At 37.6% G+C, this 24,385-nt stretch overlaps 1 protein-coding gene across 1 annotated transcript in view; it reads right to left on the bottom strand.

Annotated features, from left to right (window-relative positions):
* The window catches only part of NNT (nicotinamide nucleotide transhydrogenase), a 45,233-nt gene extending 21,079 nt beyond the window's left edge, over positions 1 to 24,154 (bottom strand). Inside the window, exons 1-15 of the mRNA XM_009274548.2 lie at positions 23,959 to 24,154; positions 16,942 to 17,171; positions 15,569 to 15,786; positions 14,034 to 14,121; positions 13,249 to 13,337; positions 11,408 to 11,595; positions 10,511 to 10,644; positions 8,563 to 8,754; positions 7,293 to 7,446; positions 6,228 to 6,389; positions 5,273 to 5,383; positions 4,359 to 4,504; positions 3,180 to 3,375; positions 2,320 to 2,553; positions 201 to 361 (exon numbers count right to left, since the gene is read on the bottom strand). Coding sequence (XP_009272823.1) covers positions 201 to 361; positions 2,320 to 2,553; positions 3,180 to 3,375; positions 4,359 to 4,504; positions 5,273 to 5,383; positions 6,228 to 6,389; positions 7,293 to 7,446; positions 8,563 to 8,754; positions 10,511 to 10,644; positions 11,408 to 11,595; positions 13,249 to 13,337; positions 14,034 to 14,121; positions 15,569 to 15,786; positions 16,942 to 17,171; positions 23,959 to 24,109 — 2,454 coding nt within the window. The 5' untranslated portion in view covers positions 24,110 to 24,154. The remainder of the gene's footprint in view (positions 1 to 200; positions 362 to 2,319; positions 2,554 to 3,179; positions 3,376 to 4,358; positions 4,505 to 5,272; positions 5,384 to 6,227; positions 6,390 to 7,292; positions 7,447 to 8,562; positions 8,755 to 10,510; positions 10,645 to 11,407; positions 11,596 to 13,248; positions 13,338 to 14,033; positions 14,122 to 15,568; positions 15,787 to 16,941; positions 17,172 to 23,958) is intronic.
* Between the last annotated feature and the right edge of the window lie 231 nt (positions 24,155 to 24,385).

The raw sequence follows: 24,385 nt of genomic DNA, 5'->3' as shown, positions 1-24,385 counted from the left end.
CATGCCTGTTCTCTGGAAGAGTTCTGGTTTACAGCTAGATTTAGGAAAGTCAGTTGCTACTTGCTACTGCAAGTTAGCATACAGGCACTATGATGATAGTGACTCAGGATGGTAAAATACAGTCATTAACAGGAAACTTGCAAAGCTGAAGAACAAACTGCTGTTTAATTTGTTTCACCTCCTGCAATTCCCCAACTTACCATTATGGCTGAGAGAGCTGACACAGAACCTAAGCAAGTAATTCCCGTAGTGTAACTAGGATCGATCATGTATGGAACCATTCCGCCAATGCTGGCAGCCAGCAATCCTGCATTCAATGCATGTCGACCAGGCAAGAGCAGTGGCGCAGAATTCAGAATACCTGCAATCAAATGCATATTCAGAGACTGACACATACGTGCAGGAGAGCCTGTCTCTTGCCTTCAGAGAAGACTGAATACCTCAGCAAAAGAAAAATTAAAAAAGGGAGGGGCAGAAGATAAAAGTTAGTTGAAGCTGAGACCTTGTGCTGACTTAATATTGCAACACATTCAAACTTACTCCAGATTCTCAAATACTCCTGTTTAAACTCGTTTTACTTCCTAATCTTGCTGAAGTGCTTCAGAATAATCACAAAAATCTCTTCTCCTCTTGAAAAGCTTTTTTTTTTTTTTTAATAAAAAAAGTACTTGCATTCTGGCCCCAAGTCTTTGCATGTTGTGTATGATGCTCTGCAATAGGAAGCTTTGAGCTGGAACTTCTTAGTACAGGTATTATCTCAGTCTCTCAAAAGCTGTGCTTAGAAAAATACGACTGCACAGATAACCCCAAATATAAAACACTCCTGCTTTCAAATGTTTTAATTTCACCAGTACCCTTACTCACACAGACTTCCCACAGCTTTCCATGCTGGCAGAGACTTGAGGGGAAAAGAGGGTTTGGTATTTGTGTGATTCAGTTTAAAAAGACAATTACATATTTATTTTCACCCTAGGATTTTTTTTTCCTCCAAACTACACAGCAAAGAGTAAAAATAATGGAAGTTTATCTGTTACTTTTGGTGTAATTACTTACCAAGTGTCTCATTTAAATGTAGCTGAATTTAAGGAAAAAAATGAACTGTGGTCTCAGGACTAGGAGTCAAATTATGTGACTTACTACCTCTAGTTCAATAGTAGAGACAAGCTTATTATTATCATGCTGATATGAAAATGCAAAAGGGGGGGGAATTAAAAAAAAACAGGAGAGTGGACTGAAACAGGCAGTGAAGCTCACCAAGGACATGCTCACAAATCACTGAGGGGGTAGAGGGGGTATGATGGAGAAGAGAAAAAAAAATAACCAAGAAGAAATAAATGAGTAACTACTTAGCAGAAATACATACTACTGACAAATCCTTCAAAAGATTATTAGAGAAGACAGCTTTCCATCCATGTCATGCTTCCTCCTTCAATGGCTGGTCTCATAAACACTGAAGAAAGCAAACAGATGTTTCCCAAAGGAACTATTGCAAAGCTAGTAACAGGATTAGTAATAGGAAGCTCTTAGCCGGTCACTGAAGAAAGCAAACAGATGTTTCCCAAAGGAACTATTGCAAAGCTAGTAACAGGATTAGTAATAGGAAGCTCTTACTCCATACTTCTTAGTACAGGTATTATCTCAGTCTCTCAAAAGCTGTGTGCTTACAAAACCAAAAATAAATGCAATAAAGAAACCTCCAGGTGCATAAGAATCAGGAATTAGTGAGTATTTAATTTAGAAGGCATATTTACTAAAACAGTAAGAAGTATGGAGCATGGAGTTTGTACAGTAGGTAAATAGCAAACTGAATGGTTTAAAGTGTGGCAGTCTTAACTGATACTGCAAGCTACCTACCTAAATGAAGCCTGCAATGGTAAGAACAAAATCCCATAAATATTAGTGGTGCTCACTGAGTCCAGCAACACCAGGGTTTCAATTAAAATGTCTGCTCAGGAATACGAAGTTGTGATCATGAAAGTTCAATAAAATCAATTAGAGAAACAGTGTCAGGTAGTGTCTTAACAACACTAAAGCAACACTTACTTCTAGACAAGATGAACTGAGGGAAGCTTACATGACTTTGTAATTAATAGCAGTAGTATGTCCAAGCACTAAAGACAAACCTTTCTTAACTAAAGCTGCACACAAGTTAAACAATTAAAAAGAAAAAAGTACACTCATAAGAGTTAAACATATAAACTTTTACCTGATGGAAAATACAAGGTTTCTTTCCAGTTACACAGCAGTCTAAAGGCAGAGCTAAACCCTGGGGGAAAAAAAACCTTTAACAAATATTTAGTTCTGAACAGAAGGCCTCACCTTGCAGTTTTCCATAAGCAACAAGAGAGCCACTAAAAGTCACTCCACCAATGTACGTGCCAAGGTATGCCACAACCTTGGTGAGGTTTGCAGCTGGATCAGTAGCGAAGTGAGGATATTCAATCATGTATTCTGCTACACAGGTGAGCACAGCAGCCAAACCAACCAAACTATGGAAAGCAGCCACTAGCTGAGGCAGATCTGTAATCTGGATGCGTTTAGCAATCGTCAAACCTATTGAGAGTTGAAGACAGAAGTGAAGTCTTACAAAACACAACCAATCTCTGCAGCTAGAAATTAATGCATCATGGTTCAGTGTGCACTGAATACATGCACACACATGCCTGTTCCAATGGAAAAAATTGTTCTACACTAGAAATTGCTATGGCATTTAACTGAAAGCTGCATATGTGTATTTTGTGCAATGAGGGTATCATGGAAATTAGAGAGAAGATTAAAGCATATCATGTTCTTAGAAGCTTCACTAAATATTGAGAAATTTAACATTTTCCGTGACAAAAGCACAGTGTGAAAAAGGGAATTTGGCAGCATTCAGTCAGGAACTGAACAGAAGTATGAAGTTGGGCAAGTTCATTCACCTCTGCATACCCAGTTTCCCTAACAGAGATGATGTGCTCCTGCTTTTCCACCAGCCTCCCCATTCTTTACCACATTCTGATGCATTAATAAAAGCCCTGGGACTTAACGATTCTTTGTTCACATATTTGCAAAATAACATACACAAGCCATAAATGTAAGTTAGTCAATTCACCTGTGAGCTATACAATATTTTGTGCATATACAGCCTGCATAAATGCACATGTAGAGCATACAGTAAGTTTATAGTATCATGCACGTACCTATGGTACCACCAAATGCCATAGCACCTGACATCTGCGCCAACAATTCAGGTGAGGGTTTAAGGCCTCCAAGAGTTGCTGCTAAACCTCCTGCAACACCAATCATACCCAAAGCATTTCCAAGACGAGCTGTTCCTTGGGTAGACAGACCAGCCAGGGCACCAACACAGCATAAGCCTGAGCCCAGATACATCATCTTTAAAACAAGAAAAACATCAATATATATACATGAAGTAGAGACAAAGCCCATAATCATTACAAAAATCTTTCTGATTATTAACACAAAAGGGCTGATTTCTCCAGAATGTGTGTAAATCACAGTTCATAAGCTAAGTCAATACTCTTGACTGTGAGAAACTGTTGTACAGGGTGTGATTTTGGCCAATTAATATGTGATATCTATTAAAACTTCTTCCCCACTTTGTGACCTTGGTTTATCTGCACTGTGAATACTAAACTTGAGTCAGGCCAATTTTCCTCATCAGTTCAGAAGCAAGTTTTTCTTTAGTACAAACCCAAAGCTGAACTGTCCTGTTCATTACAGGAATAGTTTCAGAATTTGCTTATGGCACGTCTGAACTCCTGTTTTCAAAAGTATAAAACAAACTTAAATGAAGTGAGCTGTACATGTCTAGATAACTGAAAAAACTCAAACATATTACAAGCCCCTGGCATAAAGGTATGTGTGGATTCACTTTTTCCAAACACAGAAGGCAATACACATTCATTTTTCTTACTAATAAAACAAATGCAAACAAAAGTTTACCATAAAAGGTGCTATAGGTACAATCCCTGTACATCCCTCTGTGCTGAAATCTCATCCCATCCAGATGTCACGCCCACGTTAACTGTCACACCAAGTTAAATTTTCAGAAACATGTAAACAAAGACTGATTTCCATAGTCGCTCTAATACTTAAGCTGTAATTTAGGAAAACTGTCCAATAAATAACAAAGTAACTGCTGCTTTACAGGAAAAAACAACCCAATGCTTTTAAAATTTGCAGATTCAGCATTTGGGGTACAATTGCAAACTTAATCAACTCCAGATTGGCCTTGTGGGAATACATAGCTGATGAAAAGACCATGGCGAATTTGCTATTTACTCCTCAACACAGTAAGCAGTGAAGGAGCATACCATGCTGTGAACAGTGGGCTAAGAGCCACAAAGGTATCTTACCTGTTCAATATTATAGCCACCATTGAGAGCAGCTGCATAGCCTCCTACGAATACACCACCAGGAAGTAGGTACAAGTAGTTGTACTCAGGAGGATCTGTGGGACGTTTGAACATATCCAGCATTCTCTGTGTAACTAGAAACCCACCTGGCCAAAGTAAAGGAGCGATTTTACAAAAATAAAATCTGAAACTAAGCATATACCAAGCTGTAAGAGAAATATTTGGTTAAGCCATATTACCACACAAAGTTAGTGACTGACATGAATAAAGCCTCTGAAAAGCTAGTAATCTAGAAAACCACAAGGAAACAAAGGTATAAGCAGGGTGAGATCCTGTTGTCTTTAACCTTTGGAGGAAATTCATAAAATGAGGAGTTGGAAAGCCTGGAGGACTTGCTCTGGCTCCATACTCTACGCTGACTGTAGGATACAGCTTAGTTTATGACTGTGTCCTTTTCCCTATCTACTCTAGCAAAAAGCAGTATTTATAAGTCACATTGGTCACTTTCTTATCTTTTTTATTCGTGAAACTGGCACTGCTGAAGCTCAAGCAAGCAGAATTTTGTTCTATGCCAGTGGTATATTTTTAAAGTAGGAAAAGGAATACAAGGACAAACGCAGTACCATCTTGGGATATACAGGAAAAGATATTTCATATTATCAACACCCAAAGGATACTGTAAAATAAAAATGCACATTTAAATGCTTCCCTAAAAAAAAGGTTACACCACAGGCTGTGCAAACCAGATACAATAACTACTATGAAAATTTGGGAGGGGAGGTTCTTTATTGATGGATGCTCTCAGATCCTATTCCCAGAACAGTATTTCTGGCATCTATACAATTAAAGAGCTAGAAGAAATAATTACGCAAGTGCTTTAAAGTTACCCTCAGGAGAAAACCTAACATTCATACCTGCAATATTGACTGAAGAGATAAAGGCTGAAAGCACTGCTAGACTTTGAGGAGTGTTTTCAGGGAGATAGTTTCCTCCCATCAATACCAGCCCACCAACTGCAGTTAGTCCTATTTAAAAGAGAAAAAAAAGTGTTACTGAACCTTAAAAGGCTCTATACCTATAGCAAGTTTCCTTTCAGCTGTCAAACAGATACCAGTCAACTCAAATTTTGACCCCTACTCTACACATTACTATTTAAACAAAGACTACCGTGGTCTTTTTCAGCAATATAAACATGTTTCAAAAGAAAAAAATTAGTGTATGAATATAGTTTTGAAGTACAGTGCCTCAAGCACAGAGTCAGCCGCCGAGTACTTGTTTGATAAAAGAAACTTTGCTTTTAACAGTCAAAGTAGATCAGACTCATGACCTGTCACATATATACACACAGATACATAAAACAGTACGTATTTATAGAATTATGAATCTTACAGGTCACTTAGGAATTTTTTCTTTTTCTCCCCTCTCAAAACACATAGTTTGAGGAGAGGAAAAAAAGAATGCAGAAAATATGAAAGACAAGTTATTTTCAGGGCAACGTTTTTGAGAGATGGGAGGAAAGATGTGTTCTATGAAAGGAGAGACTGCAGCACTCCAAGTAAAACAAACTTTAAAGCAAACAGGTTAAGAGTGAAAAATTAATTATGAAAATTGAAGATACACAACACCACATTTGCCCTTTTGAAAAAACATATTCTCAGAAAGAGTATGTTTCAGGTGTCCTTGCTATTTACGAAAGTAAACTCAGACATGCGAAGTAGTACTATGCCCTTTGGCATTTTAAAAGGCTTATCAGCAGGCTTCTGCCTTAAGTTCAAGTAAAACGAGCTGTGCCTTCAATTTGTATACTTCAAATGTGCCTCCATTTGTGTACTTCAAATGGAAAATAAGCAGTTCGTGACACCTACTTACCTGAAATAGCATTAGTCACTGACATGAGTGGAGAGTGAAGAGCAGGAGTCACACCCCATACTGTATGGTACCCGACTATTCCAGCTAGGCCAAATGTTGTCACCATTTGCGCGAAAGCAGTATTAGGAGCTGCAATGCCCAGTCCTAACATGCTGGCTAAACCTAGAAGAAAAGCACAGCAAAACTCTTCTATAACTTTTCAATGGTTTCTTACATTTAAACTCTGTACAACAGGAGTCCAGTGTTGAGCTAAAAGCAAAATGGAGTTTTGTGCATGGACTTGTTTCAAGATCAGCTGGATCATCCTTGTTAACTACAAGGCTCTTTCAGTGCTCGTGCTTCTTTTACAATAGAAAATAAAACCATAAATATAATACACACATCTTTGTTACGCATGCACACAAAGTAGCAAAGATAGGTTTCTACACCAACCCTGAATCCTGTCACTCTCCTGTTCTATAGCAAAAATGTAGAAGAGTCACAATCATGTTGAGATACTACCCGGAAGACTCAAAGCATGCATATGAAGAACAGAGGTTAAAATTAAGAATACTCAATTCATTAATTACCTCATGCAGAAGTTCTGATGCACACAGAACACCAAATGACAAGAAGAGCCAATATTTATTTGTCAAGACAAAAGTCCTGTTCTCAGTACTTCAGTAGACTTTGTACATTTAAGTGTCATACAATACATTAAAGTTTGAAGAAAGCAATGGCATTGAATTGATTCTGCTGCAAAGCATGGGCACAGTCCCCAGCAGGAATCCTTCAGAATTTTAAGTATTTTACTGATATTTAAATAAAGCCAAACACGCATACATGTACACAGCATGAGTCAGCACTGTTTGAAGTGTTAATACTTTCAGTTAAATTTCTAAAATTTTATTTTCCCTCTCAAGAGCAATTATTACAGTATGCTGATTTTGCACTAGGATACACCAGCCAATCAACTGCTCTCTCAACTAGTTATTGAATTGAATGAGTACGATGAGGAGTCACTTAAAAGCATTAGCCAAATGAGGAGCACTCTACACTGATTCTCCAACTCTGGAAGTTGCCTACCTGTTGTGTATACAGATGCACTAGTCATAGTTTTTCTAAAAGGTGTAATAGTAGCTGCTTTTTCCGCTTCCAGCTCTGCTACAGTCTTCTGCTTCACAGGGGCTCCTTGAGGAATGTTATTTGGTGGAGGTGCTGGGAAAATCACCTTGCCATCCTGACAAGAGATATTTACAGTTATCCCTAACATGGCAGATGCTTCATAGTTAGAGGAGCCTATTCTTAATCCTGCAACTCAGGTAAGTCTTAACATTCTACAGCCATGCCACAAGAACATCTTCCTTTTCTGCATCAGCAGAATTTTGCAAGGCTGGATGATCAGTACAGCCTGACCAAGTTAATCATATCAGTTTACACATTCTTCAGACAAGATTTAACATCAGTGTCCAAAAACATCTGGTGGAAGCACAGCATAAGGCTTGAAAGCAGAAACCAAAACAAAGAGGTAAAGTTCCTTAAATGGAAAACATTTATGCAAAATAAAACAGGGTCTTGGAAATAGCAAAATCTGCTACAGATCTGAACTATAATCAGAGCCTGCCCAGACCTCAGCTAGGTACCAAGCATGATGTCTCACATTTTTTGCTGTTCTCCAGGCCTCTGGAGGAATAACTGCTGGAGCTGTCAGACCTGAGTTGCACATACCACTTTAGAGGTCTGGGAGGGCTGAAATCAATGCAAGCCTCCTCCAGAGTAGGCATCATAAGCGTTACAAAGTGTTGGCAACGTTATGCAGCAAAACTCAACAGAAATTAACACCTCTTACCTAAATAGTAATAGTAACTTCCTAATAGTTGCAGGAGGAGAGCCCATACTGGGCCCATGCCCTAAGTTTGTATTTTATTATTTCCTAATAGAGCTTAAAATATACTGCGTATTCTAGTTCCACCAGTTTTTTCTGAAGTTACTCTTATAAAAGCAGAAACATGTATTTATTTTAAAAAAAAAAAGAATGTTTTTCTGGCCCTGTAGTAATGTTGCAAACATGTTTTAAATAACTATGCTTTTATCACATGAAAACAACATGAAAATTTAATCTTTCTCCTATTTTTCAATAGTAGACATAAGGTTTGTTTAACCATGACAAGACAACAAAAGCAAAGAGGTTTCCCTTCACAAAAAGGGACAGAGGAATATTCAGCTGAATACAAACAAAATACAACTGCCCACATTGTCCATCAAGCTACATTTGGTCGAATGCATTTTAAAGAGACAACACTGATAAATATTATCTTCTTAATTTGAGTACATACTTTTATATTTATTGACTTAACTTCATGACTACAGTTCCTCTAATAACATGATCCAAAGTCCCATAATCAAATTCATCTTTTGGATCAAAGTAGAAGTTCTCCTTGTCAGGACTAATAGCCTTTAGGAGTTTTATAATATTATTGGAATACAGAGTACTGGCCTGAGTAGCCATTCTGCTAGGCAGGTCTGTGTAGCCAATGTGTGTAACACCCTGAAAAAAATTCAAGTAAAATATTAAGGATTAGTTCAATCTCTGAAGAAGCAGCATCTCTTCCAATATATCCTTCTGGAAATACATATCCAAACTGTTTCACTTATTTCTGTTTTTAACCCCAGCTAAAACTGTTACCTGCAGCTCTAACATTATTAAGTCGGGGGAGGATTACTCACAACAGTTACAAAATTGAACATGATCAAACCCAACACCTTAAATGCTATTAACAACAAGCCTACACAGAGAGGAAGATGCACTGACGCAAGAGGTTGTCCTCTCCAAATCCTACCATTCCCTCAGAACTCAGCTGCTTAAAGCAACCAGGTAACAGATTATCCTGCCTAATGCTTGGCATCTTCTCAGTCCTTCTAGAGAGCATGCAGTGGAGGCAACTTTCTATACGACACAGGAGTGAAGGGAGCGTCCTCAGAGCTAGGCAGTTGAGCAAGTAATATGCCCAGGTTCACATTTATGTAAAGATGTAACATAATATATCCACACTGTTTAAAGAACAAATGTGAGTATACCTGGCTATCAGGCTCTTGAGCTTTTGGAAGGTATGGGAAGCTGAGGCTGGCATACACTCTTCATGTTCAAGCAGGCTTCTGTTAAAACACTGCTCCCGCAACTCACAGCTAAGATCTATGCATGCTTCCAGGAACTCTGGCTTCTTAATGCAATGCTCCGGCACACTGCTAATAGTTCTGCACTGCTGCTCTTTTCCACAGCTCAGTGCCAGTACGCTATATCCAGGGGTGACACACCCCTGACTAAAAGCACTCCATATAAATTCTTCATGCAAGTATCTGCTCATTTCTGTTCTACATACTCTAATTTCAGTTTTTAAGCAATGACATCAAAAGCCCTAGGAAACCACAAAGCCAAATACAATGAGTGACTCATGATATTATATACACACACACAGCCCTGCTTATATAAATGACAACCATGGAAGCAGTATGTCCTACAGGCTTCCCTAATAACAGCATTATGTCCTTACATTACCAAACAACCTTGGAAATCTGCTACTTCAAATCTTATCACCCAAATTGCTATAACTGCTAGTAGATTTTTCACAAGTACCAAGAATAAAACCCAAAAAGCAGAAAAACAAGCTCTCAACTGAGCCAATGAACACTGGAGCAAAACCAAAGTAGTTAGTTCAGTCCAGAGCAAAATTGCTTACTTTAATGAACCAATTCACGCTACTCCTAGATTGGGTTACAAGTGGTTTGGATACTCTAGGGCAGACACACTCATGTTGGCGAAGTTAAAGACATACAAAGGCAGCACCCTCATGAAGCTGCAGTTGTATTGACCTAAGCCAGAGACTTTGCACTGAGGTAAATACTGACATAGTCTGAACCTGCTTAGCTTACCTATGACAGGGACTGTTAACCTCCAGTTCTGGGAGGCGATGGGCAAGTCAAAGAAGCTATTGCTACTGCTGTCTCTTTAGGTAGACCAAGAAATAGACATCAAACCACACCCACAACTCAGCAGAGACAAATCACTGGACTTGGGAAGTCTAAGTAGTAACACTTCCATAGTTAACAACCAAATTAACACTATACAAAAGTATTTGTTTCTTTACAAACCTTCAAATTATTATACATAGAGATGACCACATGCAAATCTAAAGGATTACTTAAGCCCAAATAGCAAAATCAGCTACTCATTTTCAGCATACAGTTTACAAAACACAATGTGAATTCATGCAAACTGAGAATGATCTGCAGATTAAAATGCTCACCTTATGAACATACATTTCTCCAGGCTTTGTAGTCTCAATGTTTCCCCCTGCTTCTGCAGCTAAATCCACAACAACTGAACCTTCCTTCATTGATTCAATCATGTCTTTCTTAAACAAGATGGGAGCTTTTTTGCCTGACAAGACAAGGCATAGTAAGTTAAACACAAAATACAGCTTTTTATCTGTAGAGCTCAGGAGATCCGTTCTCCCCTTCTCTCTATATGTATAAACTTTATTTTTCTAAGCAAAATTTTGAAGTAATTGGTACCTAGGATGGAATGTCACAGAAGGTTTGTTTATACAGGCAGAGAGAAGAGATGCTAGAACATCTTGCTCCCAACCATCTACAAAAAAGTATGCATGGGTAGTCTACCAAAGATGCTGGCAAGTCCAATTTTGTCCTCAGTAAACTGACAACATCCAATCTTACAATTCAAGTCATAACCAAAAAAAAGAAACACCACACCATAAGTTATGGAGAGACAGATGTTGTGCAATACAAAGCACTAAAAACCTACGCTCTACCTTACTATGTTTCAAATAGAAGAGACAGTACTGTTTCAATTGGACTTGTTTCAGTGCACAAGCTGGATAGCGGAAGTAGCAGTGATGCAATAAATATGCAAGACAATTACATATTCTTACTTTATTACTATCTACTCCTTGTTTAATAAGAAAACATGATACTATTGAGTCAAAGACTGCTAGTTTGTGAAAACAAAACTTGTAAAAAAAAGTACACACTTTAAAAACAGGCATTTATCAGGGAAGGGAAAAGGTACATGCTCACACAGATATAATTCATTAACACCTCTGTTTTCACTGCAGGCATAGCTCCGAAAACATGCTAACTTACACAAGATAAATGAAAATTAGCATCTTGCACATAAAACATACCTGGAATAAGTGCTGTAGTGATGATAATATCAACGTCTTGGCACTGCTTGGCAAAGAGTTTCATTTCAGCTTCAATAAATTCTTTGGACATTTCTTTAGCATAACCACCTTGTCCCTCTCCAGATTCCTTTAAGTCTACTTCTAAAGGCTCAGCACCAAGAGACTTGAACTGTTCCAGAGCTGCAGCTCTAGGAAGAGAAAATTGCAGGGGAGGAAATAACCACTACTTTAAAAATCCACCATGACTTTTCTGGTCTTTTTAGTAGCAGTCTTCAGACAAGAGACCCAAAACTTATTCTAGGATTAAGGAGACCATAACTAAAGTCCTCAGCTTTCTATATTTAGTGAAAAAAGTAATTGCATCACTAAGTTTAGGTCCCTAATGAAGATACTTGGATAAGGAATGAAGGCAGCCTCCAGTTTCGTGTATAGTCAGCACAGTTGCTCCAAGAAAAGGCTCAAAGCTAGGAGCTTAACTGTTGACTAACTTCGCTCACCCATTTCTCGTCATGACTAGGTAGATCTACAGCCCAAACTTAGATGCCTAAGATAGGTGATGAATACACAACCTGTGGCCCTGTCTTTAATCTGTGACATGGGAAATACTAGTAAGTCTTATTTTCACCAGGGAAAACTGGTTGGGGGGGATGGTGGCGGTTTGGGTTTTCTGGGGGTTTTGTTTGTTTGTTGTTTGGTTTTTTGTTTTTTGGGTTTTTTTTTTTTTACAGTTAACCTGTAAATCAGTAATTTATTTTGCATCATGTGATATCACAGTAAATAACGAGACTAAATTTCAGTGTTAGGTGAATTTTCACAACATGCAGAGGATTTAACACAGAAATTCAGGCACACCAAGATAAAACTATACAGGATGCTTAAGAAGGGAATTAAAAATATCTGAAAAGTTTTAGACAGATTTTGATCATGCTTTTATGAGAAATAAATTCTTTCCAGTTTGTTTTAAGGCATATGCAGATTTTCTAACAAACCAGAGTGAAGGTTTTTTTCGTATTGCACATCGTAAATCTGGAGATACGTTCATTTTTCTTCTTTCATATTAGATATAGCTAAGTAGCACTAGATGCCACTTCCATATAAAAACAAACATTTATAAGTAATTTTAATGCAAATACACTATTAAGCACATAAAAATTCAATATAAAAAGGCCATTTATTAGAAAAAAATGTAATGACGTTTGCAGTCCCTGTAGCTGTAAGATGAAAAATGTTCGTGCTCTGTAATTTTCCCAGTCTATTGCTCTAAAAAATGGCTATGGGACAAAATAATCCTTCCAAACATAACAAAGAGACCTGAGAAAAGCAGCATTTAAAGTAGCTGCAGTTTCTGTTCTTTCATCTTGAGTTTCATAAATAAAATAACTTGATCTCTTTCTCTCCTTCAGCAGATTGAAAGAAGTGTCTCTCCAAAGAGTTCCTAACTGGCCTCTCTGGGATCAGGAGAGTAGAGGTGAATGAGAGTATGCAGCTATGAACCTGCATCAAAGCAAGCTATAAATGAGGGCATAAAGATTTTTTCTTTACTGTTTTCCCTGTGTCCCCAAGAAGAAGAGAGACATGAAATTCTGGATAAAAGACCTAACTTTCTCATTTTTATGAAGCAACAATTTTTTATTCATATAGTTCTGAATGATTTAATGAGAAGGACTCTGGAAGGTTTGCTTGTTTTGAGGTATAAAAAAATGGAGGAGTAATGATGGAACAAAAATGGTAGGAAAGGAATTGTGATTCAGTGCAGTACAAGTACTTTCACTGTAATACAGCTACAAACTACTCAATCTTAAAATAATTTCAGATTGCTATTACCATTTTCACACACCTACCTAGTATCAAATCCACGAACCACTGCACCCATTGATTTAGCTGCTCCTGCAGAAGCCAGGCCAGCAACTCCTCCTCCGATGATCAAGACCTAGAATGATACCATCATCATGCTTGGAGCATAAACTAAAACTGGAGCTGGTTAGAAAAGCAGGAGCATTGTACTGCTTTCACAACTGCAGATACATCTCATTAACCAGCCATTTAAACAAGTTACCTTAGGACACAGATCCCAAAATGACTTTGGTAAAGCTGCCCTGTAAATCTAACAGTTTAAAAGCTATAACTCCTAACTTCACTTATCTGAGAGCCAAGTCACTTACATAAACTGTTAGCTATAGATAAGTACAGGTCTTCTCCTTAATTTTTCTTCTTTTTTTTCCTTCCCTAATTCTACTTTCATTTCTGTTCAACCCAATCCACCTGCAATTCCAATCAAGCAATCCTTTCCATCACAGCCTTCAACACACCAGAAATCCCAACATCTGTGACTTTTCTTAACTGCTTCCTTGCCTTTCCCCATCTGGGAAAAAAAAAACCATCCATGTATAGCTAGTCTGATGTTTAAAACTAAGCAAACTTAAATTATTCTATTGTTCCCCAAAAAAAAATGACACTACAGGTAGTGAACAAAAATTGGTATGGGAATAACTATAGGGATTTCTGAAGTCTCTAGAACTAGCCCCAAGGCAGGAAAAAAAGCCTTTTAACACAATTTCAGCAGTGGTTAGCTGTGCTCAGGAACTCATGTATTCTTCCGCCACGGTATCTGTTTAATTGCACATACCTTTGCTGGAGCAACTTTACCAGCAGCTGTGATCTGACCCGTGAAAAATCGACCAAAGTGATTTGCTGCCAGTACCACAGCCTTGTAACTGTCAATTAAGGATGAACACATATCAGTATTTTCCCAGGCTCAGTACAGTTACATTTATGACAGAAATGAAAAGGATGAACAGTTAACCATCACATGCATCAGATAAAGCAAGTGTAGTATTTTACTACTGAGCACAAGTCTTTGTTCATATTTCTTGCTTTTTTTTAAAATCATGGAACGCATTTTCAGCCAGAATTTTTGCACTGCAATATACTGGATGTCCACAACTATTCACTCTCAAATAAAATTTTACCTGAATAATAAATGCATAACTTGCCAAAAGTTACCTTTGTGGTCTTTGAAGCTACCTTCAAAGGGTGTAACCTGAGGCTTGTTAGGGAAGGAAACATGAACAGGCAATTGCAAAACCCAGAGTAGTTTTGCAGTAAGCTCACTTACACAAGCAAGCACACGTTCAAAAAAAGATACTCTGACCCTAACTCTGCAGTGCTATATGGCTTAGGGAAAATAGCTTAACCTTGCTACTTCTTTTGCCCCATCTGCTTTGCAGTCATCCAAGCATGGGTGGCTGGACACCAAATTAACATCAGTAGAGCTATCTGAAAATGGAGATTAATGTGTAATTATGTCTTTTCTTAACAACAGTGCACATTTTCTTACATTTTTACTAACAGTGCTGTGGTTCAACAGTCCCATTCCACTCTCTTTCCTATTTCTAGCAGGTACATACGGAGGTCTGTATGCCGTAAAATTAGTTCCAATTTGGAGTAACAGCTTGTAGATTTTATACCTTTAAATACATTATCAATTTCTGTATTTTAGTAAAATTACACAGAATGAAAACAGAGAGATGTAAGCAAACATGTAAGTGGATGTATACTGCCAGCGTCCACAAAATCTGGCAGCCTTCTCCAAGGCCTACTATGCCTCACAGACATCATCAAAAAAATAAAAAGCAATAAAGAACCTAATAATAAAAGTCAGCTTGACAACAACATTTTAGTTCACTACAATACCAGTCGCAAAGCATGAAGATGTCTGAGAGTATTTGGTCTTTTGTTTATATCTGCCATGGCAATTGCATTCATACCGAGTGGTGTTTGGGTTGGTTAGCTCCCAACAACATCAGATCCCAATGACAGACAATCTGTGTTCACGCTGCCTTAAGGCTATCTTTGAGCCTGCTCTGATCTAGTTCAGACCAAAAAGGCACTAGACAAAGCAGTCCAGGAATTAGAAGAACTGCCTTCAGTTTTATTTAGTTTTTTAAAAGCCTTGCTCTGATCTGCTGCAAAGCTGACCATAAGAAACTTAAGAAGTTGTTTGGCACCTCCAACAGCTTCATCCTGCTTGAAACAACTGTATGAAAATAGAGATGCAGAATTTGTTTATATAGACCTAATATCAAAAGTACATAGCTTTTAATCCAGTTATACTTACTCAAGCTGGGGGGGAGGGGGAGGGAAAAGTATTAAGACTCATACCCAGCAATGTTGGCCATGGAGCTAAGTGCATCATATCCCTGAGCAATGGTGACCCGTGGAACCTGATCCATAGCCAAGACAGTAGTTTTTTTTTCTGCAAGCTTTTTCAGGAGGTCTGGATTTTGTGCTGGGTAGATAAAACTAATCAGGGTAGCCGCCGTCTTAAAAAGATCTGCCTCATGTACACCTAGAGCCGAGTTATGTATAGGAGCCCTCACCTGAAGAAAGAGAGAAGTTTCCAAATTAATCAGAAGAAATAAACCAGAACACACTCCACTTACTTTCTCCCAGCTTGCAGTCTGTCCATTCCCCTCCATAAAGTACACAAGGAAGGAAGTATATCAAAGGCTGTTTACACTACTGAACCGAGTAACTGCACTTCTTAACTGCAGTCCACATATTAGAATTAGCTCTTAGTGGATTGGTGACAGGGCAGTAATAGTCAGCATACACCTTCAGAAAGATCTGAGGGCTTCTAACCAGCAGTTACTGGCTTTCATGACAGACAGCTGCCCCAAAACCGGCCATTTTTAAGCAAAACAATTACTGAACAGATGTGCCAATGAAGCTCTACAGGCTAAGAATCACTAATGAGGTTGCAATGCACCATTACATACAGGGAATTTCAAGGATGAAGTCCAGCAGATACTCATCTTGATCTGCATTCACTTCTTTTGAGTTTCTCACTTCTCTTCAAAAAGAAACTTACTTAAAAGGGTTGTTCACAAACTAGCTCACAGAAATTCTATGTTCAATCCTGACAGGATAACTTCAAATACAGCAGTTAAAGGAAGCCTCAACATCAGGTTTAAGGTCTTTCTTTTTTTCTTCAGGATTCTGCACAACCTAATACCTCTCAAGCAACTTCACTTTTAGCAGTCTTTCCAGATCAGCTGCAACTCATCTAGTTACAAATACTTTTGAAACACACTGTTGCTGTGGAATTGTTGGATGTCTGATTGCGAAAAGTTAGAAACTTGCATCTTCAAAATTCCAAGCAACTCTCTCTAAAGAGTAACTTGAGCTGTATGTCACTAATTTTGGAGCGAAGGTTTCTTAGAGCAGGGATCTTATCTGATTAGAGTCCAAAACTAGTCTATGTCACTCTAGAAAACACAACTCCTCCAAGGTGATTAAAAACTTGATAAATTATCTTCAGTTTTTTCAATGCTGCCATTTACTAGTTTATTACTGTAGGTGTACACCTGAGCTATTAAAAAAAAAGACAGACTAAAATTGAATCAGAACACAGAACTGAAAATATTAATTTAAAGGAGCTTACTTACTGAACTTTCAGCAGACTATTAGAAAAAATTGACCTGTATGTTTCTCCAAAAAGAATGTAATAGGAAATTTATTAATAAAGCAATTACTTTGACAACCAAATCAGAAGCCAGGACTTCCTTGGTCCCCTGGATCTTTGCTCCAACTTCTCTGTAATGGTCATCAGAAAATTTGGAAGCTTCTCCAGCACCAGATTCCACCACAACATTGAAGCCTTGTTTAACCAAGGCTTGAACTCCAGCCGGTGATAGAGCCACTCTCTTCTCATGCTCAAATATCTCCTTGGGGACACCAACAGTCAGCTGTTTATAAGGAATTCCTGTAAGAGTGGCACATAAGACAGCATTAGTTGCACTAAAGATTAATTAATTGATATTAATGGCACTTTTCAGTGTTGTACAGACACACGCAGACATGTCACACTTAGCAATTCTCCCTCCTAAGGGATGAGGAAGCAGAATGGTATTTTCTAGCAGTGTAGTTTACGTTTCCTTAAATTACACCATCTTGCTAGATACCTATTCTCTCAAGAATCAGCAGGTCAGCACAATCAGCCACACAAGCAGGAACAAGTGTTTGGTGCAGTTCATACCCATCTGAATTTATACAGTTCTGATTGTATAAAACAGAATGCCAGTTACACAATACATGGTGTTCTGGTGATAACACATTCTGCCTGGGGCAAGAAGAATTTAAATCCCTCTCTAGTCACTTCAACTTTATTGTGAAGAAACAAACAAGCTTGAACAGCTGAACTGCATTTTAACTGAACTTGTTTTTAATGTCTATCAAATTACAGTTGTCTCAGATCACTATTAATGAATGTAACTTACATACCACAAAGTACATTGAAAGGCACAACTACATCGATAAGGTACTCTAAGAGTTGCTACAGAAATGAAAAATGTGAATTCAGGAGCAGTTGAAGAATAATGGAATATCCGTCTACTAGTTCGTTCAATTATACTTCTCTTCAATGTTATCTCCTTGTCTTAACTTGTTCAAAGCTCTACTAAATAACACCAGGAAACTACAGAAGCTGTAATTTATCAGTTTTAGCTTAAGGTTTCAAATCACAAACATCTAACTTTGTTCACGTACAATTTGTGGGCTTCCAGTCTAATATCTGAGAGTTAAACTTCTCCGATAAAATCAAGTGTTTAAATACATTATTTATAAATACACAGACTCAAGCAGAATAATCGTATATCAAACTACCACGTTTCTTCAGTTACAGTAGACAGCATGCAGTCCAGCACATAGGCCCAATTCTGCACCAGCTTTCACTGATGTCTATCCACAATTTAAACCTGGATTGTGGCATTTATACACAGGACACCTACACCACATATATATTAATGAAATATAACTTGAGCAGCCTAAGCAGTCACTCACATTAAAGATCAAGCAACCAAACAAAAAAAACCCCAAAACAAAAAAAAAATACCAAAAAAAAAGGGGGGGAGGCGTGGGGTAAAAGGCTTGTTTTAAATTACAAATCTGCATTTAATTTGGCCACCAATACTATGTATTGTGCTACAAAAATTGTACCAGACTAGCGAAGCGTTGCACATTTTAGGAAGGCCTCCTTTCCACTTCTTTATTCTTGTTTGTTTTTTAAGATAGAAACAGGCAAAACAAAGCAAAAAGCAAACCATACTATAAGAGATTTGAGGAACTGAATAATTTTGATATTTTTAAATCTAAATCTATCTGTGAAATAAAACTAGGACTGTAAGGTGCTTAGAGTTGAACATCTCAAAGTGTTTTAGATTAACAACTTTCAAGATACTATCAACTTACAGTGTTCTGAAAATACAATACAGAGTTGCTAAGAACTGGTACTTAAATATTTACCTGTACTCATCCGTCTTCTAACCCATAAAAAAACTGATTGAACACATCCAAGAAGAAGACAGAGTGAAAGATCACCAGACAAAGTGCATTTCTTCTAATTATTTTTACCTTTTTTTTAATTTTAGATTTCTCTTTGAAATTAAACTAATAAAATGCTAACAAATAATTTGAAGACACAAGTGTTTTGATATTTTATATGTTGGAGAACATTTAAAATTCTTCAGATTACAAGACAAAAATCAAATTCAGAAAAGCATGCCTTAAAGGAACGTAAAGTCACAACAGGAGCGAGAATGCACATCTAAAACAGATCCACAAAGGTAACAATGCTTTGCAAAGATTTGCTTCATCAGCATACATCACATCTAAACATCACTGTGCAACTCAGGGCGTCCCTATCACAGCAGCACTAACCGCTTGAAAGCTATGGTAACTGTTACCGTCATTCATACAAGCTACCCTTGTCATTTGAAGGGAACTTTCTCCTCCTCTCTTCTCCTAATTACTACACAATAAAGTCCTGCTTCTGACTTTCACTATATCAGCTCAGTGGAAATGAGCTCTCTTGTCTTTTAGAAGCAGAAAGGAAACCTAGAAGATTGAAGTTTGTTAGAACAACAAAGACCAATCATAAATTCAGAAAGGAAGTAGCTCTAGGATAGAAGGCAAAAAGCTCTTCAAGAAGCACTGAGGAAATAAAAACTGGAGTTCTACCTTCCCTTTCTCCTTTTGGAAGTTTTTGCAGCACACAAATGCAAAGGAAGGAAGGAATAAATTACAGCATACAGGGGATAGAAGGATGACTGCGAATTTAAAGGCACACAGACACTTGACTAAAGCTTATACACTTCTCAAGCAAAAAATTTCTTTTTTTTTTTTAGCTCCTAAGGCCCAAGTTCAAATGACAATTGATGCTTCTGATTTCTTTTTGTTCACTTGCTTTTGTGTGGGGTACCGAAGTAGAAAAGTAAATGGCTAGGAGGGATGAACAGGAATATGCACTGGCTACATGCCAAATACGTTTCCTCATTTCTTTCTTTCACATTGCTACATCTTGCATGCAATGAAAATAGGTAAAAATTTTTCAGATAGAAAGTATTTGCACCTTATTCAGTAAGCAGAATGATCAGAGATCAATACTGAGGACTATGCCCTCCTCCAATGCTTTGGGAGATCAAATCCAAGACAAACATTCAACAAGTCTCATTTGCCTCTCACCTTCTTTTCTCCTCTGTCCCACTACCAAATTTCTAGCAACCAGTGAATATAGAAGCAAGTGAATACAGAAGCAAACAGATGTCGGTTTGCCAGCCTTTAGCTAGACCAGGTATAGGACATTTTTCAAGCAGAGTACCCTGAGCTATCACATCATTCCTCACCACAAAGGATCAGATATCTGCAACTGCAAAGCGAAGATCTATGTTAAAACTTCAGGACAGGGTATGATAAATACTATGTTTGAAGAAAGCTATACTAAGAACACAGGTTTGGTTTGTTGAATTCAGCAATTTCATCCAATTAATTAGTTTTGAAAGGTTGAAATCTAGAATTATAAACTTAGGATCTTGATTTAGGTTTTATTTTGAGAAAGCACATCTGCTATCCTTGCCATGGGTTTAAAACTGCATGAGAGAGTGAAGCTTCCACATTGCCTTTCCAACCCTCCACGTCAGATAATCTCTTTAAGAACTGCCTTGAGTATGTTTTAGTAACTTACTGCTTTATGACATCAAGAACATTTTCCAAAAACAGACTGATATACACACATCTTGAGTACCTTTTTGAGTCACATGAAGATTTTGAACATATTGTTCATTGAGTAGAAGATACACAGTACTTTTTATTGATATAAAGAATCAACACCAAAAGGATTCTGCCACTATCAAAAGTAGAATCATTAAATTTCACAGGCCTTAGAATCTTAGTATGGAATGTACATAAATTAGAAGGTAGAAAAACTAGGAAGAAGCCACTCTTTCTCATTCCCTTAACATAATCTCAACTGTGTAATGAGGACATATTCAACGCACAGTCTCAAACTTCAAGTAAACAAAGTAAGTAGGTAGTCTACATCTCCAAGCTTCAGAAATCAAACAATTTAAAATAACTATAAAAGCAATTTTATTCAACGCACAGTCTCAAACTAAACAAAAACAAAGTAAGTAGGTAGTCTACATCTCCAAGCTTCAGAACAATTTAAAATTAAAATAACTATAAAAGCAATTTTCTCCATTTAACTTTCATCTACAGGGTGTTTAAAGAAGATCCTAAATTAAAACTATCAAGAAAACTCAGACATTTTATGTAGTGAAAAACAGAAGAATACAAGTTATCATCTCCTTAACCTGATTACAGGAAGTAGTCTGTAGCAAAATAGTATCAACAAATACTTTAAACTGACATAGAAAAGAGAAAGAAGAAGTTTTGACTATATACCACATGTTCTGGGCCGGAAAACTGGATACATTACCTGCCTGATTTCTAAGTTACTCTAGTATCAGCTTTAAACAAACCATCTCACCTGTTCTGAAGATGAGGACATATTCCAAAGAACAGCAATATGATGTTGGCAAAAAGGAAAGAAAAAAAAAAAAAAGAATGGTACAGAAGATTAAACAAACACCTGATCCCTCTTCTTACACAAGCAAGGAGACACAAAAAACCCAAGGAAATTAAAGGAGAATGTCTATGGTTTATAAATAATCTACAGCTTATCTAGAGAATTAATTGACAATAAACTGTTACAGGTTTAAAAGTTCTGCAAGATTTAGAAAAAAAACCAGGAAGTTTTAAGAAAGAAGCATCAAAATAAAAGGGACATTAAAATCCCAAGATAGAGAGGGGTAAAAGTCACAGAGCTGTAGGACAAACCAATCTGGAAGTATATTGGAAACCTCAGAGTTGGTCACTCCGTAAGCACCTTTCCCAGATCTTGGTAAGTTTTTCATCTGTTTCTGAAGCATCTGGTGCTAGTGACTATTTGAGACAGCTTACAGGAATACTTGATTACTCCTGTATGAAAATCCCTATGTTTCTAAGAAACAAAGAAAATAGCAGCAAGATAAACAGCAATACGAAAAGTATCCATCCTCCAAGTTTACTTTTCAACCGACTCCAAATCTCTTCACTCCTCAAGCAGCTGGTATTCTTGTACGTAACATATCCTGGACTAAATGAAAGCTAATCTGAGAGAACCCAAGTAATAACTACAGGCTTAAGAATTACTGTGACACTAGTCTTTTCAGAAACCTTACTCTTCTTAGTGTTACAGTGATTTTACCAAGTGTCACTATAATCAAAGATAATTTCTAGAAGTAAGAATAAAATGTAGTTATTTTATATGCTGTTAAATTTTGATTCAAGAGTACTTAAAAAGTATACATAGGCAACAGTAGTGCTACTAATTTGTCATTCAATGGCTGTTTTATCCTTGATTTGTCTTCTACTGAATGACAAATCTCATATTACCAAAATGAACTATAAGGACAGCTTAATTATCAACCAGAAGACCTACCAAACTTGTAATTATCAGCATTAAATAACTGTATTGCATGAGTACCTTAAATAAGGGCTTCCACACAACACATCTGAAGGGACAGCACTGAATGCTCAAACACGACACTAATCAGAATTCTCTGTTCTTATGGAAAAATTTCTGAAAAGTGATTCATAAAAACAAGAAAACATACACACACATAGACCAGCATACTGATAAAATAGTAAATACACGCTGTTTTTACATACAGTAAAACTGAAGAGATCTTTCAGTTTCATGATCAAATTTGTGGTCAAAGTCAAATACAAAGATTGATTCCAAACTCAAACAACAACAAGGGCATTTACCTGGGACATTTGAGAAAGAACTTTGAACCTAGTTTCCTACGTCCCAGGTTAACACTCCCAACCAAGGGACAATTTGCCATATCACGACAAGCAGATGTCTCTTTCATTCAGATACTGAATATGGAAAAATAAGTTTGGAGCATCACAAATTCATGGCAAAACTATTACCTGATCAGTTCTGACAGACCCCAGATCCCTGGGCTGTCAGTCAGAGCAAAGTTCAGGTTTCACCATGCAACTGTGGTAAAAAGGCATGCGATACAGATTATCAGGAGCCCTCAGAGTAAAGAAACTCTTCTTCTCGTCATATTTCTTCAGAAGCTCCAAAACATTGGGCCACCGATTTGAAAGGACCCAAAAATGCACTAGCTACTGTTAGTATTAGCAGAAATTCCATGCAACACAGGCTTCCCCAAGTTATACAGTATAACCTTATGTCCTGTGTTTTCACAACCAGACATTCTGTTCACAAACAGCACTACTTTTCTAATACTCCAAAATATCTAATGCAGTTACCTACTGTGTATGTTTGGAAGAACCGAACATCACACGTACAATCAATCTAACTCTCCACATTAATCTGTCCCAGACTGAAAAGACCCTAGACCTGCACTGAAACAGGGTCTCTAAATTCCTTCAGGGAGACATGACCCATGCAGGATAGTGGGCTTAAACCAGTTTTACATATTCTCCAGTCTTCTTGCTGTCAAGCTATGCACAGCATAGGATAGAGCAAAAAAATGTCACTTCCGATTTTCATACACCAGGCTCACATCGTAAACTGGAACCAAGGATGCGCCCATTCCCTTCTCCTTTTTGTTCCTGAAAATACCTGAACCTGTCCATTATCTGCACTAAAACGTAATTAGTACAAATATATCAATAAACCCTACACATGAAGATGCAGATCAGTAGTTCTTCAACGTGGTACAACATAAAGAGTTCCCTGAACAAAGCTAAGAGATTTTTTCACATAGGATAATTACATCTACATACAGTCATGCCTGCAAATGCTTTCTTTGTGAAAGCTGTATTTTTCTCTGCATGCACACAAAGAGTTGCACTACCAAGACTCATGGGGAACTCAGGCTTTTAACTAAGAAACGCATTTGTTTAAATCCTTCCCTCAAGCAAGGTAAGTGTCAGGAGGACCTCTGACCACGTACCCTTAAAAACTATTTGGATCCAAAGTATTAATAATAAACACAAACACCTTCTGCATAAGCCCTTTAAAACCAGCGTAAAACTGTACTGCAACTGACTGACTCAAGTAAGCTGCTGACATGATTTACGAGCATTCTTTTTATTTTAAGACTTTTCTGGACTAATGCATATCTGAAAGAGAAATTCAACCTATCTTCGTGTTTCAAAATAAACAATTATTTACAATAGTTTAATCAGTTTACCTGGCTTTGGAGCTGCCTGAGCCCTGAGCATCTGGTGGGTTCTAAACATTCGCAAACACGGCATCTTTGCAGAATGCACCTTAGGTGGCAACACATTGCTAAAAACAGGAGTTGAGCACCCACTAACAGCAACACGCAGAAGGCTCGCCATTTCGCCCGGACCTCACAGCAGACTCCTTGCCACGTATGGAATCCCTGCTGCACATGTAAAAACAAAGCAAGAACTATTAATGACACTAGACAGAAGGTATGTAAACTCAGCAGCTTAAGTCCCGTTCACTGCCAGTAGCCATGAGACGATCACTTCTCCCCACGTCTTCCTTCTAGCTAGAAAACAAAATCAACTTTTTTTCAAACTGAGCGAGACAACTATCGAACTAAAGTAACAAGCCCATGGGAGGACTGACATTACAAGTTGACCTGGAGA

This window comes from Aptenodytes forsteri, unplaced genomic scaffold (genome assembly GCF_000699145.1).
Source record: "Aptenodytes forsteri isolate BGI_AS27 unplaced genomic scaffold, ASM69914v1 Scaffold176, whole genome shotgun sequence".
In the NCBI taxonomy this organism is placed as follows: domain Eukaryota; kingdom Metazoa; phylum Chordata; class Aves; order Sphenisciformes; family Spheniscidae; genus Aptenodytes; species Aptenodytes forsteri.
Note: the sequence above shows the minus strand (reverse complement) of the source record. Positions and strands in the feature narration are given on the sequence as shown.